Source organism: Clarias gariepinus, chromosome 16 (genome assembly GCF_024256425.1).
Source record: "Clarias gariepinus isolate MV-2021 ecotype Netherlands chromosome 16, CGAR_prim_01v2, whole genome shotgun sequence".
NCBI classification, from domain to species: domain Eukaryota; kingdom Metazoa; phylum Chordata; class Actinopteri; order Siluriformes; family Clariidae; genus Clarias; species Clarias gariepinus.
This window is the reverse complement of record NC_071115.1, coordinates 21,577,253-21,599,456: the sequence shown is the minus strand read 5'-3', so window position 1 is coordinate 21,599,456 and position 22,204 is coordinate 21,577,253. Positions and strand designations below refer to the sequence as shown.

At 37.6% G+C, this 22,204-nt stretch overlaps 1 protein-coding gene across 2 annotated transcripts in view; it reads left to right on the top strand.

Annotated features, from left to right (window-relative positions):
- The window catches only part of LOC128544498 (mitochondrial import inner membrane translocase subunit tim16-like), a 125,728-nt gene that overhangs the window by 9,638 nt on the left and 93,886 nt on the right, over positions 1-22,204 (top strand). For both annotated transcript variants that reach the window (XM_053514648.1, XM_053514646.1), the window contains exons 5-7: positions 2,291-2,474; positions 5,221-5,297; positions 14,478-14,528. In XM_053514648.1, coding sequence (XP_053370623.1) covers positions 2,291-2,474; positions 5,221-5,297; positions 14,478-14,528 — 312 coding nt within the window. The remainder of the gene's footprint in view (positions 1-2,290; positions 2,475-5,220; positions 5,298-14,477; positions 14,529-22,204) is intronic.

Here is a 22,204-nt window from a genome sequence, read left to right as displayed (position 1 = left end):
CCCTCTCCAGATGAAGAAGTCGAAGAAGACAGACATGAGGTCACTTAGGGACATCCCATTTTACCTTTAACATTTAATAAAGCGACTGCACCTTACAAACAAAGCGGGTGTAGTGGATCATAATAGACCAAATGTTTTGTCAGGTAACATAAGGTGACATTGTTGGTTAACAATAGGTTAAAAGGCCATGGGAGCTTCTGCATCAACATGTCTTACTTCATTTTGAAGTAAAAAACACACTGTCTGAGTGAGTTACTTTCATGATCCTCAAATGAGAGCCTGCTGTCAATATATACAGCAGACCAATGTCTTTCACAATGACACCTGCTGTAACTGAAAGGTCACCAGGGGTTACTGTATAATCTAAAGGTGACTATCTGTTGATCTACTTGACTAAAAATGCTAGGAGAGAGATGTCATCCTGATCGCAAGAGCGAAGTAAGTAACTTACCGCTTCAACCCGTGCTGTCTCAGTACTGTGATGATGCCTAGCTGATGAACAATAACCTTTTCTGGGATCTTGGCAATGATGTGAATGTTTCTCATAAACCTGTATTTTCAGGTTTATTTGGGAATGTAGACTATTCTAGGGCAGGACTTCATTCTCCTTGAAAGGTTTGATCTTCTGGTAGCATTCATTAAGAAAATGCAATGATATCAGATCTAAAAGGTTCACACTGTTGGATTCAATGCTAATTCAATTTTAATTCGATGCTAATTGCAACCGTGGCTCTGTGTCAGTCTTTGAATATGACATCTCGATCTTTTAATCACCAACGTTCAAGAATTAAATCCATAACATAGGGCTTTCTAGAGATTCACAAAGTTCAAGGTACAATAGGGAAGGAGTGCAGTTATGCTGAAACATATTTGTCTGCAATTGGTGAAACCCCGGGTATTTTATGTATCATGACTCCAATCTGCAGAGCAGGCTGCACTCCCTTTCATAATTTGTCTTGTCTTGACAAGCTGGTTCACAAAGGCTCACAAACCTTACATACCACTGTACATACCACTGAACTGAACATTCATGAAGGAATCACAATTTGGACAATTTAAGACTCTGTAAAGCGGTTTTGTGACCGTTTTCATTTCCAGTCACTAAAGCACCATACCAAGACAATCTTACTTATTTACAATCACTTTGGAGATATTTTTACTTCACTGATGTGATAAAGGCTGATCAGTGACACAGAAAGTGATTGCCGGAGTGAAAAATCAGGATACATAAAATTAGTTATTTTCTGCAGTAAAATAGCTGTAAAAAGGCCACAAATTATTAATGCCTTTGTGTGTGTGTTAATGTCTGCATTCTGTTGGAATTCCATAAAAAGCACCCAGTTGCGTATTTCAAACAGTATATTGACTCATTTACTGTTCTAAATATATAAGGAGTATAAGATGATTATTATAAACAAAATATAATATTGTTAAACATCTTTAGACATTTTTATTATTTTCAAAATTGATTTTTTTATTCTATTGACAGATAATTTAGCTTTTTCTTTCTAGAAATAGATGTTTAAAATCAGCCAAATGATCTGTCAATAGAACCAGTCTAAATGAAAACTAGCATTTGGTTTAATATTTATAGTAAATAAGACAAATATGACTTTATATACTGTAACGTCTCAACACAATGTAGAATTTTTTGCAGTTAAGGTTTTGGACCAAGTTTGAGTAGATGCACTTACGCATCCCTAATCCTGAGGGTATACAAACTTTTGTACTCAACAGACTAAAAACACAGAGGCAGTTGAATTATAGTTGAATTATATAAGTATTATATATACTTGTAATATTATTAAGGTCCTATTTTTCAAATTCTCTTTCAATTTAATATCTTGGACTAAGTTTATGAAGTAATTTGTATTATTACAATTTTATTTATATGGTCATTGTCGATCAAATCAGTTTTCCATAGTCAAAATAAAATGAGGGAAATGACTGTTAAATGTTTAAGCAAATATGTTAAAATCCAAATTACTAGATTTTTCCTGGCGATGGTGGTAAGGAAAAACTCCCTAAGATATGAAAAGGAATAAACGTTAAGACCTTGTTGCTGTAATGAGATTAAAGAGAGGCTTGAGGAGTTCGAAGCTTCTCCAGGAGTACCCCACCATTCTCGACCAAAATTAAATTGTTGGATTCCTGTATGTATAAAAGGGCCTGAATAGTTAAGATGAACAAGATAAATATACCAGCAGTAAAGAAAATACCAGTTAATCTACAAGAATTAACATATCAGTTGTTGTTTTTTTTTTCTTTCTCTCTTCCTCTGCCTCTACAGGTAAAGGTATGGCGCGTGTGTGATCCAGGTCAGGAGCAGCCTGTAAGCGCTAATACATCTTTAAGTCCTGGTGAAGGCAGACTGGAGCTGCTGCTTTTCCATCCTGCTGCTGCAGGCTTGCTGGCAGTCGGCTCAAGCAGGGGCGTCCAGGTCTGGGACACCAGCAGAGACAAAGCCCTAGCTGGTACACTCATCCTCACACAGTGCTCACTTACACACAGATACAGTACCGGTCAAAAGTTTGGACACACCACTTATAACTTTGGACATGTTTAGATTAATTTTCTATGTTTTAGGACAAAAATTTAGGATTTCTTTTTTCAAAACTATAAAATAACAGATATGGCATTATGACATTAGGTAACAACAACAATGGTCAGTTGTTATGTTAAGACACGAAGGTCAGCTGTTCTGGAATAGTTCTTGCAAGAACAGTATTGTCAATTGCATTTACGAAATCCATCAAGCACCATGATGAACCTGGGTCTTATGAAGACCTTCCCAGGAAAGCAAGAAAAAAAAAAAATCAATTCACAAGTTCATTAGGAGTTACCAGTTTCATAAATTCCCAATTAACAGCACCTGAGATTCGAGCCGTTATGAAGGCTTTAAAGAGCATAGGTTGCAGACACATCTCAACTTTAGCCGTTCAAATGATGATATTGGTTATTTTAGATGCCTTCAGCATGTCAGGAACACCATGGGATTAGAAGGTGTGTCTCAACTTTTGAGTATATATATCACAGTGCTGTCAGAAAGTAATTTCCCTATTTCCTGATATTTTTTTTGTGGCATATTTGTCACACTTAAAGGATTCAGATCGTCAAACAATTTAAATATCAAACAAAGATTAAGTAAATACAAAATTCATTTTTTAAATGATGATTTAATTTATTGAGGGGGGAAAAAAGCTGTTGAAAGCTGCCTGCCTGCCTGCCTACCCCTAAACCTGATAACTGGTTGTGCCATTATTGGTAACAACAACTGCAATCAAGCATTTGCGATAACTGACCTTGAGTCTTTCACATTACTGTGGAGAAATGGCCCACTATTCTTTGCAGAATTGTTTTAATTCAGCCACATTAGAGGGTTTTCTAGCATGAACAGCCTGTTTAAGGTCATCTCAATCGGATTTACATCCGGACATTGACTAGGCCACTCCAAAACCTTCAGAAGTGGACATGCTGGTATGTTTTGGATCGTTATCCTTAAGATTGAGGTCATGAATTGATGGTCAGATATTATTCTTCAAGATTTTCTGGTAGAGCGAAGAAGTCATGGTTCCATCAATTATGGCAAGTCATCAAGGTCCTGAAGCTGACCAAGACCACCACACTACTACCACCATGTTTGACTGTTGGTATCATTTTCTTTTTATGAAATGCTCTGTTAATTTTACGCCAGATGTAACAGGACACACGCCTTCCATAAAGTTAAACTTTTGTCTTATCAGAGCAGGGAATTTGCGCAAAAGTCTTAATAATCAAGATATTTTTGTCCAAGATAATAAAGATCTTTCTCCTTGGAGTTCTTTGAGGCAAGTGAGGCCTGCAGTTGTTTAGATGTTGTTCTGGGTTCATTGCTGTTTTAGACCTTTTTGTGTGCTTCACGTTCTATTTTTTTTAATTCAACATGTCTATCAGTAATTAGACCTGGTTATGGCCAGAGAAATTTATAAACTGCATTTTGTATTTACTCAGGTTATCTACATGTAATATAATTTTAGATGATCTGAATCATTTAAGTGTGACAGACATACAAACATTGAAAAAAAAAGATGTATCAGGAAGGGGCAAATACCTTTTCACAAAACTGTGTAATATGTTTAGCTAATTACAACCTCAAGTCAGCATCTGTTTCCATTACTAAAACTAGTCAAGTTTACAGCAGCACATGAGCATTGTGTCTCTGTCGTCACTGTTCTGGACTGTTTTTGTTCTGTCTGTATGTTTAATTTGTCCTTCTTTTAATTGCCTCTGGTTGTTTCCAGAGCTGAATGTACAGTTCTCTGCGGTCTAAGATGGAGCAGGTGAGGCAAAAGCCTAAAATCGTGTGGCTGTTTGATCCTGGCACCATGATGGCTGCCGCTCACTGCTGCCACCTACTGGCCCTCCATCTCTCACCACAGTTTTTCTCTTTTGACACCATTTCTCATAACTTGTATGAAACTCTTGCTTTTTATGTGTTTGGTTTTGTCATGTGATGTTTCCTCACAGACTTTGTTTTGGTAGCTTGTGATAAATATGGAGCACGAAGTCAAAGCGTCACTCGAGTGTTTGAGCGATTCACTGGTTTTGAGTGTGCTTGGAACTTGTGCCTGCTGTGCCCTTTCAATCTAGATCTTAATAATGAGACATGGGCTACCGTCCATAACACTCATTTGCCATGCTGTGTTCACCGTGCACCTTCATTCCTGCTGTTCCATGTTCGTGTGTACCTTTCTGATGTGTCCTGTGTGAACTGTGTGCAACATTTCTATCATCTAAAAAAGCAAACTGATTTGACTTTTTACATACACTGATAGTGGTCATTCAACTGAAATAATCTAAAACTAGATCCATGATGCATGAATTTGATGAGTAATGGATACTTCTATCCTGACATTGATGGGTAGAATTTATTAAAGTCACATGACCAGTTAAAAAACAATTTTATTTAGTTTGCATTAATATGAAGTTTACAATGATATAAAAGTGTTCATATGACTGTAATGTTAAAATGTTCATTCTAGTCTTGACAACTGAGAGACATTCTTAACCTGTTTGTGTTGGTTGACCGTCATTAGTGTAAGTGAAAATTTGTCAGTTAGTTAATTTTTTCTGTCTCTTGTATTTTTTAAACCAGTGTGTGTGTGTGTGTGTGTGTGTGTGTGTGTGTGTGTGTGTGTGCGCGCGCGTGTGTGTGTGTGTGTGTGCGCGTGTGTGAGACAGTTCTGGAGCAGCATAAGGAGCAGGTGCAGAGTCTGGCCTGGAAGGAGGACGGCTCTCTATTGGCTTCCTCCTGCAAGGTGAGTCTGTGCCTTTATATAAAGATGAACCTCACAGGGTTACGAAGTTACCTTTAATACTGATATCAAGCCAGTATAGCAGTAGCGTTACAAAATACCCAGTAGAAAAATAACACTACAACAACATACAACTTAATATCTAGAGGTGGAAGGTCACTAAGTACATTTACTTCTTTATTGTACTTAAGTACAATAAAGTACAAAATTTTGGCGGGAAAACAAGTTTTGATATTTCTGATATTTAAACATTTAACAACACAAGTTACACATCAGTCCCATGTTTATTAGATGCATTTTTCTTTTAATACTTTAACAAAAGAAATGTAGCTGTGTGAGACAAATCAGATTAATAAAAATTAGTGTTATAGAATTTATTCCAAATTAAGTTGAATTGCCACTCTACCTCTGATTTATAGCTCTAGTGAATGTGTGCTGTTTATTTTCTCCTATAAACTGGTTAAGGTGAAAATGAAGAAAAAAAACCTCACCCACATGGGGCTAGTCTCCCTGGGGCTAGTTATGTCAAATCTATAAATGGCTCAGTTTTATATAGGTCAGATTTAATTACATAGTTGTATATATAGTTGAGACATCTCCAGCTTGAACAATTAAATGACAGTAAATACTTTTTCATGGTTAAAAACTCAGATTTAGGCAATAAAAAGCTGACTATGGAGGTGAATAATATTGTCTGGCATGTTAGTTTTAGATTTGATTTTCAAAACACTTCTAGGTGTCTGTTTAGCAAGACCTGACATGCATGCCAGAGCACTGTAAAGTAAGGGAGAAATGAACACACATTAACCTTGAGCTGTTACTTATTTACATGTAGAAAGTAAACCCTGTTACATACATCTTATCTGTATAATCAGTACTAATACAACATTTACATATTAGCAGATGTGAGTGTGAGGTGCAGATACACAATTGATAAAATCTGTAAATAAGAAAAATACAGTATGCTTGTTTTACAATAAAATTTGACAGTATGTACCTTCAAAGCTAATACAGCATTAATATTGTGTTATGTACATTAATAACCTGAACATTTGATACTCTGGGAAACATTAGACGCTCAGAAAAGTCTGTCAAGCTGCACAGAGAGTGTGAGCCAGGAAACAGGACAGGACAGAAGATGGATTAGTGACGGAGGCAGTAATAATGAATATAATTGTCAGTAATAAAGTTTACTTTAAAAGGGTGAAGTTACTTTAGTTTGTAGACATACAGTATGAGTAGCAGTATGTTCAGTGCTATTGCACTGCATTGCCAGTAGAGTTCACTAGAGAATTTGTTTTACTCTGAGCAAGTCAGTGTATCAGCATATTAGTGTATAATCATGTAGATGGCATGAATGCTCTATTTCTGCTCAAAGGATTGCAGAATCTTTGCACTGCCATTTCCTATGTCTCATATTTAAATTGGCTCAATAACCTGGTGAAGTCATTTTTAGAAATCCGTAAAAGCATGACATTAAACTATCAGTTAGAACAATACAATTGTTTGGGGGGGTTTATTTAACATGACGAGATCGCAGTTTTCTTTGCTATGTATGCATACTTCTGTATTTTTGTGTAAGAAAAGAGAGAAACAATACATACAAACAGACAGACAGACACACACACATTATATATATATAATGTGTGTGTGTTTTTCTCTCTCTTGGGGTCGCCACAAGCTATGGCAGAGGTTTTTACACCAGATTCTTTTCCTGCCGTAACCCACACATTTTTAAGACTGTCACCAGGGATGCACTGCATTTCAGTGGCTTAATATTGTACATGAGCACAGGGTTAAGGTTCTTGCCCAAAGGGCTCAACAGTAGCAACCCGGTGCTGTCAGGGGGCTCGAACCCATGACTTTATGACTTTATGAGTAAGCAATCCAGAGCCTCAACTGCCTGAGCCACCACAAATATGAATTAAATAAGAAAAATAAATGGACACTATTTGTAAGGGTAATAGTGACCTTATTTAACACTGCTGATACTTAATGGACATAATAAAGGTCTTGGGCTCACAGCTGTTCTCCCCTTTTGCCCCTGTGTCCTGATTTCATTTGCAGTTTGTTTGGGTAAATAAACAAACAAATTCTTCTGTATTTTTGTGCAAAGTTTTAAATGTCATGACCGGTTATTATTAAAATGTTTTTTTTAAACCAGTTAGTGGCATAGAACCAAAACTAATTTGTATGTTTGAAGATGTCAGTTAAACAACCTCTACCAGTAAAACTAGGCAGATATTTCTTGTCCTAAGCAATGGAAGACTTGTTATCTTAAAAGACACCTGTTTTTCCTGTTTTTTTTTTATTTATTTATTAGCAATTGAACATCAATCACATGGACATACAGATGTAGCCACAGATAACCGCTCCCTCAGTGACATGACTTTATAGGAAAACAAACAGCAGTTGTAGAAACAGTAACACCAAATTCAAAATTAACTGCACAAAATGTCAGCATGAATCTTAAAGTTTGAATGTTAAAGTACCATATTACCCTAAAGTTCATATCTAGAAATATAAGATTATGCCAGGAGTGAAGTGGTTGAAAATCTGACAGTTGCAGCAATTGAGACAAAATAGTAATATATTTTATCTATTATATATTTTCTTGTTTTTCCCCACTTCTTCAGGGTTGCCACAACTTATTGGCACAGGTTTTTATGCCAGATGCACTTCCTGCCTCAACTCACCTATTTTTCCAGGCTTGGGACTGGCATTAATAATGCCCTGTATTTTAGTGTATTGTATATGGGCATTGCCTAAGGGCCAAACAGTTGCACCCCTGTGCTGTTGGGGCTCAACCCCTCATCCTATGAACAGCAACCCAGGGCCACATAAATTAAAAAAAAAAAAAAATTAAAAGTCACTGTTTTATAATGTTATTGGTGACCTTATTTACACTGCTGATACTTAATGAGCATGATAAAAGCCTTGTGCTCAAAGTTTTTTTCTCCTTTGCTCCCGCCTGAGACGGGTCCCACATGCCACCTTTAGCCCTGCCACCTGTGGAGAATTCTCTTTAATCAGGCCTTATTACCTCGCCTCATTTATTGGCAAGCGATGGAATTATGACCCTTTTCAACGCAGAAAAAAAAATCCAGTTAAAGGTTTAGTCCAGTCAGTGATTTAGTGCTTAATGACTGACAGCATGTGACCCACACATTCAGTGGTCTTACTTCAATTGCACCATGTTCTGGAAGAGGCATAAGGAACTAATAAATTAACCTTTTTTATAAGGCCATTAATGCACGTAAAGCAGAGCGAGTACATGGACGGGGGAATTTAAAAATAAAGGCGGAGATTTTAGAAGTTTTTTGGCTTGAGATATTGCACTTTTGTTAGAGAATGCACTCTGCTTAATACTTTGCCTTGGATTTGTAAATGCCATAAAGTTAAATGTATTACTACACTGGCTAATATACACAGCCAGTTAAAAAAGGGTTTCACCCCCTCCGAAAATTTTGTGTATTGCAACTGTTACATAGACATTTTCATCAGCATATCTAAGGGGAGGCTCAAATGAAAATGTATGAAATTATTATCATGTGCAAATCAGCTGAAAAATCATGTAACATGCAGTCAGAGGCTCGATGTGTGCTAAATCCACACAATTTGTCTTAATTAATATTTCGATTTGTACCAGACAAGTTTTTTTTACAGTGACATTACTCTACGTTTAATTTTTTTTTGCTAAATATGAATTATTAAACATCCTAACAAAGTTATAAAAAATACAAACATCTTAAATAATGTACTTTATAGTTTATCACTTTCTTTTCTGAGTAGCAGCTAGCTCACTTTGTGTTTGTATGTTATAAGCCGAAACTAGCGATTAACTATCTACATCTCATGTAGCTCACTTCTTAGGTGTTTTTAAAAAAATATTTTTTATGCAAGTTGGTTACAGTGTTTATAAGGACATTATTGAAATTGTTGTTGCCAGTTGTATGGCTTACTCAGGGTAACTTATGGCTTAAAAAAGCCTACCATGTTTCTCTGTCCGTTTTCTGTACAACTCAACAGAAACTGTACCGCCACACACAAAATTGTTCACTTACAGTTTTGATAATTTGAAGCTACTCTGATTTATCACAGTTTGTCCTGTAACACGTTGTCCTGTAATGTGTTTACATTACAATTTTACTGCATTATTAAAAATAGCCAGAGCAGCTTTAGCTTAATAATTGTGATTTCAGTGCTAATAGTTTTTGCACATTTGTTATATTTTTGCATTAATGCTGGTGGGTCATTATTACTAAAATTTATATAAAACAAAACTAATTCTTAAGTTTTCCATACAATTTTAATGTTCAGTTCGAATTTGCAAACCTTGTCATACCCAAATATAAACCCATCTAGGAGTTTCGAAGCATCTGCATACCAGATCGCCATCATTCAAACCACAGACTTCAGCAACAGAAGCATCACTGCAGGCTGGTTTACATTAAGCAAACCACTTTATGGTGCTGTTGCAGTGTTCCTGTGTTAGATTAGAGATGTTAGGAGATATGAGTTAATTGTAGGGCAGATAACTTTATTACCAGAGTGTAGAAGCCATGTGTAACTGACTGAACTAAGAGCGTTTGAAGACGGCGCCGGTGGAGGAGGCGGTGTGCTGCACTGCGAAGTCAACATGACTAAAATGATGGGAATAAAAAGAAAGGAGTAGAAAAACAGGAAAGTGAGAGAAACCTGACACTAGATCACAGACCAGCTTCAGCCATTCTGCCCTTTGCTGTGCTCGATTGTAATTGAACTGAATAGACCCTTCAGTGTCCCTCAAATCCTGCTTATTAAAGTAAATCAGTGCAGCCTACATGTGTGTTCAATTTCAGGCAGTTTTACCCCTTTACAAGGAACAGATCAACTGGATCCAGGCCAGAAAAGAAAAAAAAGCTTTCATGACAGGCTTCGTTTGGAGGCATAGAGCTGCATATTTTATGACAGGGGCCATGTGCATAGAGAGCACCTTTTGTATGCATAGTGCAATTTGTTATTATATGTGAACTGAGGACTGTTGAGAGGATAAGGCTCAAATAAGCTCATAGATGATTGTGTTTATGTTGGACTTTCTTGTATGACTGGGAAGATTAACATTCTGTGAGTTTCAGTGAGACTAACATTTCACTAAATAATCATCATTAAATTGCCAATACAGCATATGAGTTGCACCTAAACGTAAGCTGCAAAACATTTCCACTTCACAAATTGTGGTGGATCATTGATCGAAAAGCTGGCAAAAGTGTTTAGTGCAGGTGTGTGAGAAAGTATATTTAACTTTTTCATGGTCATGAATTAAGGCAGTTTAACACTATTAAAGCATCAGTTCGATTTTTTTCTTTCCTGGTGACTTAGTAAAGGTTTTCGTGTTTTTAACAATAGACATTATCCCCTTTCACACAGAATGTACAATAAAGGCATTAAGAAGACTCTCAGGATGCTGCTTCCACTACCATTTGGTAATTCTTACAGAATGCACAAATTCTCAGTGAGTGATTTTAGGCAGCACAAGGGCGCTTTGGGCTCAGAGGAGGCGTAATGTTTAACATGACAGGTGGGCGTCTAATATGTGAGATACTGTATAGGATGTGCAGCAGATATAACATGCAATATGATTGTAAAACAACAAGGGCGGGTAAACTAAGGTGATGTTGGTAGCTGTGCATTAACAGACATTAAAAAAATCTTTGCTGCTTTTCGCACTTTAGGATTTCTCTTAAGCCTCAGCCTGTCATGTTCTAACCAATCATAAATGAAAATTATTTCTTGTAACTAATAATAACATAGAAGGCAGGGTTTTTAGGAAAATCCTGTCAATTGCTTTTAAAACAATTAAATATTGGTAATACAATCCAAATATAAACGCCTGGCACTGCTGACCAGTCTCAATCTCAGCTCACCCTTCAGTTCATTGTTCTTGATGTATTAAGTCTTTAGCATGAATTAAAAGTGGGTAAATCTGATCTACTCTATATACACCGATTAGTTAGAACATTAAGCCCACCTTGGTTCCTCTTAGCCACGGGGTCTTCACTGGCCACTCACGTCATGGCTCTAAAGGACCTCTCATGGTGTGCTTTGGGTGTCTGGTACCTGGACATTGGCAGCAGTTCCGTTGGGTGCTGTGGGTTGCAGGTGAGGCCTCCGTGGATTGTACTTGTTTGTCCATCTGGAGCCAAGACGGTGATAAATGTTGTTCACTTCACCATTGGTCTTAACGCTATGACTGATCAGGGTAAGATATCTGTGGGTTAGCCGTTAACTGTAGTGTTGTTTAAACCTCCTGATGGCATGTTGGACACATACCAGAATGTTCTGTGATGAGTGGTTCTGCCATTCACTCAGATCTCATCTTGCCCCATCACTATCTCTGCTCCTGGCTTAAAGGCTTAACAACAACAACTCCCGATTCTGTCTCTCTTTCCTTCATCCAGAACAGCAAGGCACAACCAGGGCACAATACTCCTGCACTGAACGAGCTGTGTAAAGGGTGTTAAAATCACAAATACAGAAATCCCAGTTTTAAAAAATAGGTTCTGAAAGGAAGAAATCTGTGCAAGATCTCATCATGCTTATAAGATACTCATAAGAAAATCCATCTTCTTCTAGATTACAGAGGATTGTGGGATTATGAATCATCATAGGACACAGGTGCAGAAGGGTAAAGACAAACAGTACTAAGCTTGTGTTAAAGAATGTACAGTGTCAGCCTTTTGTAAAAAAAGAAAAACAGTCATTATGATCACAGCAGCAGGTCAGAAACGAGTCCATAGGCTATCCTGAAGCAAGTTAAGACTTCTTAAAGTCCTCCCCAGGATGGTAAAACAAACATAAATGTGAGGATCAGATGTGCTCTTTTTGACAGTGTGTACATCCATGCACTTCTTACTCTTTAACCTCATAACCTCAATGTCCCTATCCAAGAATTTAACGTCTCTCCATTTCAGGCTGTTTGGAGTGAAAGAGGTTAACAGTGTCCCTCGTTATGCTGACTAAATGTGTTCTGTTGTAATGAAACCTTCTTTGTAGGCCTGTAGAGCTGCACTTATAGCTTGTTTATTAGCCACTACATTCCTCTCCGAGGGGCCAGGCTTATCCTGGAGCTCCAGAGACTGTGCTCTCGCCTCCCTGAGGCTACACAGCTCGTGGGTGGGCTGCCCAGAACCTAGCAAGGTCCTTTTTCTGCCGCACGTCTCTGTAGGCATCTAGTCAAACTTCATTTGCTCCCAGCCATAACAGCCTAGCAAAACATGACTCCCATCATGTTTACTCAGTCATAAAAAGCCATGGTGAAGTCGGAAATAAAAGAGTGTCCTTATCCGCGGAAACTGATTTTGTCTTGCTTCTGTTTATACTGCTCTCCTTTGAACATATTTGTCTGGTTTTCCTCTAGCTGGGTCATTTCCATGATGTCAATTTCTTCTCTATTCTTCTCTCCGCTGATCTTTTCATGCTGTAATTGAAAAGCGTAATTGTACCAGAAGGATAATTTCAGTTGTTGATAAATGTTTGGATAAATGTGTGTGAGTGTGGAGTTTTTGCTTTCAAGGGTGATCTGAGATGTTGTATCATAGATGAGATCAATTCAGCTGGAACGATGATGTTTGTGTGTTTATGTGCGTGTGAGTGCAGGGGATTGTGCGAGTGTGTGCGCGAGTGAACGCACGTGTTTGCGCTCATGTGGGTGTGTGTGTGAGTATGCGTGTGTTTACACTCACTCACTATGCAGACACACTGCAGGAAGGCATTGGGGGAGGGGTGTCTGGGTTCATGGTGGTTATGTTTTATAATTCTGGGTAAGTTGTATATAATAGTTCATTTAAAAGATAACAGAACAAAATACTAAATAGGTAATTATTTTCCTAATTTCATGTTTTCATTTACATCAGGCCGGATGTCACCTCGCTCTCTCTCTTCAAATATTTGTTCATATTTCCTATTTATTTTTATTGATGCCAATTACAAATTCACATAACATAATATTTACTTTCTACTAACTAAATATTTCCTAACACAATATGTACTTTATAATTACTTTTTTTAACTTATTTATTGGCTTGTTTACGGTTGAAAGTTACCAGCTAAGGCCAAACCTGATAGTTGCAATACTAGGGATGGAGAAAACTGCACCTTCCACATCTGGATTTTTTTCTCTCTGTTTATTGCTCCTCTTGACTAAATTAAAATATATCCAATGTAGAACAATACTGGAGGTTTCAAATCTGCAAAATAACACATGGAATTATGTAATTAAATGACAACAATAGTCAATTGTTACTTTAAAACATGAAGCTCAGCTCTTCTGGAATAGTTCTTGCAAGAACAGTATTGTCAAGAGCATTTGCAGAACCCTCAAGCACCATGATGAAACCGGCTTTCAAACGATCTCCCCAGGAAAACATGACCAAGACCTTCCTCTGCTGCAGAGGAGAAGTTTATTTAGAGTTACCAGCCTCAGAAATCACCAATCAACAGCATCTTAGATTAGAGCCATTATGAAGGCTTTACAGAGGATAAGTAGCAGACACATCTCAACTTCAACTGGTCAAAGGAGATTATTGCATATTTTAAATGCCTTTAGTATTGTTTTACAACATAGAAAGAAATAAAAATCCCAGTTAGTTAAAAATGATGATGGAGTATGCAAGCATGTGCTTCTGTTTGTGTCAGTGCACAAGAGCCTCTCTGGCCTTGATTAGAGCTGTGTTTTGGTGACTAGTAGACAAGGCTGCCCTGGTCACATTCTGTTTCTATTATGGCTCGTTTCTCCTAATCATTGCCTATGTGTTTTCTGATTGGCGCTCTTTATTAACTCTGCATGTGAGGGGTCAGCCGATGGTCAGTGGTCGTTCTTTTTGTTCAGGTGCATTTTCCAGACATGAAACTGTCCGTACTAAAGGACTGAACCAGAATAAAATGTTATACACTTTCAGATGCACATGCCATGTGACCACTTTAAAACAAGAACAGAGTAAAATTTTGAATTTTAGATAGAAAAGTTAAATTTTCTACATTTGTTATATCATGTCTTGGTTGACTGACAGTACATGTATGAGAATAGATAGTTCTCCACATTCATTAATTATCATATTTTTGCATGTAAATTTATGTTTGTGTTTATATTCAATTTTGCATGTATATTTATATATTTTATATTTCTCTTCTTTCCTTCTCTAGGATAAAAACCTGCGCATCTTTGATCTGAGAGCACAGTTGACTGCAGTTCAGGTATTGTACAACTGTTTTCACTTCAGTCTTACTTGACAATTAGCCACCATTTAGTTGGGTTTTAAAACACGATTGTGTAAGCTGCATCGCTGGTGCACTGATTTTTGTTGGTGTGTGTCCTCTCAGGGGTCACAATATTCAGTTTAATCACAGAAATGGAATGGAAAAGATAATTGTTACATTTTGGAGGTCTTTGTTTGAGTGTGTGTGTGTGTGTGTGTGCGCGCCCTTGTAATCAGTATAGATTTGTCTGTGTGTGTGGGGTTTGCATGTTTTCCCTGTGCTTGGTAGGTGCAAACCATGCTGAAAATAACATTCTCGTTAAAAATCTGGAGAGTTGTGGTTGCTTTACTGTCCATTTGGGACCAGGTGATAGAGATGTTAAGTCTTCCAAAAGCTAGCTGCGGTGTAGACCCACTGATGAGCAAATCTGTCACACCATATACACATTAAGCTCAAAGTGCAGAAAACAGTGGCACCAAAGAGCACACTGAGCCAGGCATCCAGAGCATAAGACACTGAATTCAAGCCAAGAAGTGACCTCCGGTTCTGAAAAATGAGTCCAACACAGATAAAATTTGCAGTTCCACAAAATCTGCAGTTCCTCAATCCCCATAGGTCCAGCCAGGTTTTGTTATAGCATCACACAAAACTGGATAAACAGAGTTTAATAAACCTTTGCCATAAATTCAATCAATATGTTTAGTAGAAGTGATGTTATGAGCAGTTATGTGCCAGATTAGAAACCGCAAGCTTTGACAGTGTACTGTGCATTCGTCAAACTGTGGGCACGTCTTACATCTACCGCTGGACAGACTTTAATGAAACTTTGGCATTAGTTAATATTTTTACTTCTGAAATAACAGCACTAAAGTGGTATAAGTGAATTTTAAGGCGCTGGATTCATTTTAAGAACAAAACTTAATCTTTATCCGATCTACTTTTTCGATCGCTCATCTGCGGTTCACTCTCGATTACTGAACAGAGAGTGTATTTGGCGAGAGTGTGGGGTTCTGAGGCCCTGGACGAGATCATGGAAACGGTCCACTGATTTAATTGTGTACGTCATTTCAGCATCTGCAATTAAGAATGTGTATAAAAAGTCTGTTTTTGCTTAAAATAAATGTTAAACCTATTTATGTTTAATATTTCATTCTGAAAAGAATTGTCATATTAAAATATCACACACCTATACACACAAACCATCTGTATGAGCAAACTGTACCGCAATAAAATTGTGACTGGAACAGTGATGAGAAACAGATTCTGCTCTGTTAAGCCATGGGCTCTCCGTCTCCGAATCTGATTTTTATATTTCTGTAGACATTTTTATTTTTTTTTTCATTTACATGAAGGACCAGCAGCCATCCTGAGCTGGTCACTGTACAGTTGAATCTCCTGCCGCTGTCAGCTAGCATCCACATAACTAACAACACCCAATGACAGAGAGCACTCACTCACGAGCGCGCACACAAAGACATGAACATTTAAGTTTACTCTTTAATTCAGCAACTGCAAATACTGCTACCTGGCACAGATATTAACTACACATTTAGTCTGTACGCTTGCACCGTGTAAAATCGGCAACGAGACAGACGACGTTGTGAGAGGCAATACACAAATCAGTTAAATCCATATTACCATAAAGTTTAAAATATCAGGAACTTTATTTTTGACAGCACCTTTACTGTCATGCAACTGCCTAATAAGCAATGAAAATTGATAAATAATAAGAGCAGATCCAAAATAGGACATTTTCAAGCAATTTAAAGCGACATGAGCAGTTTAAAGAGGTAGTGGAATCTATGTGCACGAATACTCTGATCATTACGGCACTCCAGTTCTCCCAGTATATCGCAGGTGGTTTTATGCAAATTAGCATGTGGTGCTTCTGTGTATGTTTCAACTCTTTTCTGCTTTTATTTATACATGTGTTATTTATACAGAGCTATCCTTTTCATTTAATATGGTGGGTAATTTTTTTACTCACTGTTGTTGTAAATTGTATAATGTTTAATGGTTCCACGTGTTGCGAGTATAACAATATGTTTATGTATTCATATTCTATTGTGATGAGAAGGAAATGCTTTGAATACTGTTCGCGGGGCCCTTGTTGTAAGGTGGGGCCCTAGGCGACCGCCTGTATTGCCTGTTGGACGCGCCGGCGCTGTGTCCAAGCTATCCGTTAGTAGTTTTGTCCACGCCTGCATACCACTGCATACCAAAATGCTGTTTGAGTTAGTGATATCTGGTTTTAGAGCTTCCCATTAGAGTTTCCCATGTTCTAATAATCCTGCGTTGTGACCCTGAAGCCGTCAAGCCGCTTGTTTTTCTGCTGAATAAAGGTGTTAATAGCTGCCTGAGTGAATCAATCCTGGTAAATACATCAGGAACAGCGAATTGGATCAGGATCAGGGCGACCTACAGATCAAACATTCCCACAGTCTATTGAGCTGAGGTGTGTGGGCTGTGTTTTTAATTTTAGTAGGTAAAGAAAGCAACAGTGGCCAGCGAGTATTAAACATTAGCCTCCTGCTCTTGGGTAAACACACACTGAAAAGTGCATGCGTACTTTAGGTGTGCGTTTGGTGCCGACTGAATTCCTTTCTGCTGTTTTAAACAGAGTTGATCCCTCTAATTCAGTTTTTTGCTGCCTCTAGGTTTTTAATTACCACACTTTTATATTACAGAAGGTTTAGTTTTACTGCAGTAGCTGAGGTAGCTGCTAATCACCAGAAATGGTAGAGACTATGTGGTCTGTGGTCTCTTGTGACCTTTTTCATGACTGTACCCAGCTCCATGGCATGTATGTTCACTGCAATGTGCTGAATGCTGAAAGACGGACAGTGTAGTGACTGTGCTTTGGAAATTTTTCAAGCTTTTGAAGTCGGATGGTTATGTAGTGTGGGCTGTTTTCATAGACACCATGTGGAACTGCTGAGTTTGGGGAAGTTAGCACACTAAACTCTGGCGTGTCTGCATGTGTCGTGGAGGCGCTTTGCATTCCAGACCAATGAGAGAGAGGGGGAAAGTGTGCTTCAAGCTTCTGTACAAAATAAGCTTTGGCAGAAAAAAATAGTTCTGACTCAGCATCCCAGATCTCTCTCTGTTTATTTTCCATTTCTAACAGCCATGCCTGTGTTACCTCTCTCATTAATACCACATTTGTTTGATTACTCTTAAGTGAGCTGTCTCCAGCCAATCATAGCACTGCTCACAAGGGTTCAAATGGGTAAACCCTTTAGGGCGTTTTATACTTGGGTATAAATACTGCATATACAAATCAGAAATAATGCAGCCTGTTATTTTTGCTTTAACACATGTGGAGGATTCTCACTTGGCCAAACTTACATTTACAGTCAACTGAAGTAGGGGTGTCACTGTACATTAACCTGATTTAAAGACATCATGGCTGTCAATAGATCACAGTATTAATCACCCATTTAGGAAAACTAAAAACTTTTTTTTTTACTTTTTTGTTCCAAAATCTCTTTGCATCTCCTTGCATGACAAAATACTGTACTTACAGATATGTGCATATATGTACAGCATATATGTTGAGTAATTTTGCAGGATGATGTCTGTAGTAATTATGATTGAGTGAAATCTGCATAAGGCAAAGAGACTGGAGTGCCCGCTGGTGTAAACAACGCTTTCACACTTAAAAACCTGCACAAATGACATTTCTGTTCACTCACACTTTCTCTTCTGTGCACGCTTGTGTGCTCTATGCTCACCAGGGTTGCCAGATCACATTATAAAAAAATGGTAAATGCTGAAATCTGGCAAAAATAATAATAGCTGCCTTTCAACATTAGTGGAAGAAAAGTCGATGCTGTGAGTTTTGTGATCTGTTACATGGCTAAGCTGTCGAAAAATACTGGCCTTGTTTTTTTTTTTTTTTGTCCTCATTCAAAATCAAGGATGCTAAAAATACAAAGATCAATATTGGACAACACCTAGAATGCAAGTTAATAGCTACGGAGCATTATTATGCAAAACATTCTTGGATAGTCCATTTTTCATAATTTAACTTCTTAATGGATCTTTTTAAATGAATGATTAATTTAAAGTAAATGTAGTGTATTTAGAAATAGCTGGACGAATCAACAGACTCTCAGCCTTGAAATCTCTAGAAGAGTTTAAACATCACTGTTTTCAGTACAGGAAATTACTGGCCATGAGGGCGTGCATTGATCATTCACTAGCTTCCTTTTTCCCCCTTGATTTTCTTCTAATTCCCAGCCTTAGTTTTCAGCATGCACTGGTCCGAAAGGGTAAGGGCCGTGCTGACTCGGTGGCCAGGGAAGAGGTTTACTAATCAGATGGAAATCCTGCATCGCCAAGTTTCCGCTGTTGTGTCCTTGAGCACGAGGCCTTTATCGTTCATGAGCTCAGCTCACATGTAAAACTTTTTGGATAAATTATTTATAAAATAAATGTAATAATAAATACTTCATTTGAAACATTTAATATAGCAACAGCTTTCTGTGGTAACTTGGAAGTTAAAGGTGAACTTCTGAATACGCTAAAAATGTTACATACTGTATACACAATACATATGACTGGCTTGCATCAGTAGTAGTTGTGGTATCATTGGGATTTGCAGCTGTAGTTTCTTGACAGTATGGCAAGTGCAAGTCCTATTTTGTCAGGTTATTCAGTTGTTTTTAAGATACCTTTTTGAGATATTAAAAAATTTAAGTTAAGGGGGGAAAAAAAAGAAAAACCTTTTTAAGTACACTGGCATTTATTACCTATATGTGTGTGCACATCCTGCAAAAATAAAAATTCTCAGCTGTATAACTATTGTGTGCATGGTCTAAACTGTAGATGTTTAGTGTCATCACCTCATCATGGTGTTGAATAAACACCTCTTACAAAAAGAATAAATCCTTTGATGAGATGATCTTTTTTTTTTTTTTTTTTAACGAGAAAAACTCAATTTGTCGCTCTTAGCTCTGGATTTCCTGGGGTTATGTGCATTTTTGACGTATGTTTCAACAAAGCCAGGTAGAGTAAAAATAGAAATAATTGCAGTTCTGCACGCGCTGTATTTATGGGAGTGAGGAGAAGCTGGGTAATTTGGGTGGTTGAGCATAAGTGGAATCTCTAATCAGCGCATTCAAGAGCCTGCTTTTATTTAGTTTGCTTGTGCACTGTGTGTTTTAGGAGAGAGTGGAACTGGAAATGATTCCTGTTGCTTTCATGTGGACATTGGTTTAGTGTTTGGAATGCTTCTGGTATCAATAATGCTCCTTTTTCCTGCCTAACCTTGTGTCCTTGGTGCGGTCACTCTTTTTGAGATGGTTCATTACAACTTATTAACCGTTGCAGTTGTTTCTGCACTCTGCTCCTCACACGTCGCTCCAATCCCTGCAGATCATCTTCTCTTGTAGCTGAAAGAATCCATTCGATTAGAAGGAAGTAGTAGTCTGGGTGTGGTGCACATTGCCCAAAGAGCACATATCTGCCTTTTTGCCTCAATGTATGTGTGTGTGTGTGTGTGTGTGTGTGTGTGTATATGTATGTGTGCGTGCGCGCGCGTGTGTGTTTCAAATTACAGAGCTGAAAATACTCCTCATAGTTTTGGGCTGGTGCTGGCTGCAGTGATGGAGAGATGTGGTCCCTGGCACACAGGAGGACAGGAAAGGGAATATTTTTTGGACACAGAGAGCCAGATTTCTCGATTTCATCGTCGGCTGCTGCTGCTTTTGGTGAAATTAGAGAGCTCCTGGAATGAGTATGAAACAGGGAAAAAAAGGCAGGGCTGAATGAAAAACATTAAGAACAGACAGGGCGGCTGCAGGGGTTTTTACACACACACACACACACACACACACACACACACACACAGAGTCTAAAAAAAGTCTTGACTTGTGGATCATATCTTTTTGATTGGCACTGCTGTATTTTACACTATAAAGATGCAGTGTTTAAAAAAAACATGCAAATCTGTTAGAATCAGTTGCAGCTTTTAGTGATGTGATGTGTACAGTTTGTGGCTTTAAACATTTCTTATTTATGTGAAGCTGTAGGAAAAACCTCTTCCACCTCAACATTTATTACATGAATTTACTTACTAAAAGGAAAATAGCATTATTGGTAAATTTGATTTGGTTTACAAGTGTTTTGGAATATGAGCATGCTTTCCGGAATGAATTATGCTCGTAATCCAAGGTAACACTGTATATTATTGGCAAAAAAACATTATTTTTTGTAATTTATGCATGTTTTCCATAATTTAGTTGAAGAAATATTTGACAAATGTATGCAGGCAACACACATAACTCTTCGGATAATGCTTAACTTTTTTTGAAACAATTGAATATGATTTGTTTAGGACAGGAACCTTAGGCTGACTTTAAAATGGTATTTTGTTATCTATATAAAAATACACTTCTTGCCATTGACTTCAGTAAGAATAAGGCACTGATGCACCGAAGAATAATAAAAAATAATATAAAGAGTTTTCTAATTTTTTTAAGAAATAGCCATTAGCAGACACTGAAAACTAAAATGTACAATACTAGTATTAAGGTCAGGAGAAGCTCTTAGTAACCTGCCAGTGAGTATACTGGAGTAGTGCCCAGGTTACCAGGCTAGCTTTATACCAGCACTACTGCTGGCAATAATAACATGTTCAAAATTCTGTTGTTCATTTATTCATCACTGGTAACTGGTTTATCCAGATCATGAAAAGTCTTAATCCTACCCTGGAAATACAGGGTGAGAGGCAGGAATTCACTTTAAACAGGATGCCTGTGGATCACAGGGCACCACATGCTCATGCACGTTAAGATAACGTTTAAAAATCTGCTCAAACAGTAAAACCAGTAAACTGCTCACACAGAAAAAAAAAAAAAAGTATGAGGTGACAGCACTACCTGCTGCTCTAGAGCTGGCCATGTTAAACATTTTCTTTTTAAATGAAATGGAATATTATAGTGTAATAAATAATCAATCAATATAACTGCTGACTGTAGCTTTAAGGGATCCTTTTTTTTAAATTCTGTTTTAAATCAAAATTGAGGTCCAAATGAAGTACATTACAATAGGTCTTGGTCTTTTAATTTTTTTCCTGCTTTGTACTTACTGTAAAGTTTGGAATCTAAAATGCAGGTACAGTGTAAGTAAATGGGGCCAAATTCCATAACCTTCGTTGTCTGGAACTAGCGATATGGCTAACTGGTACTAGCCATTTAAGGGTTGTTGCACTTGTCTTTGATTGTTTACATTGTACTTGCGTTCCGTGTGACAATCCAAACGTTTGGTGTGCAGAGCGGGAAAACTTATACCAAACAAAACATATTGTAATGTACTTATATACACCTCAATTGTGATTTAGTTCTCTACACCCCAGCAACTTCCTCTCAATAAACCAGCATTGCATAAAGGTCTGGATGCTTAATGTCCTTGTAAAAGCAGCCTTAACTCATGAATTGGTATATAAAATTTCAGACCCTGGGTTTATTATATTGTTACTGGATGATTAGTGATCATGCAGTTTTATTTAAAAAGTGGTATGGATATTTATTAAATAGAAATGGAATGTGGTTATGAAATGACTAAATAAGCAGAGGCAGTTCTAGGAGTTTATATCTGGGGAGGCCCTAGATATAAACTCGCATTATGCCAACCCATGGGTTCTACCTCTATCCAAATTAACCCAAAGT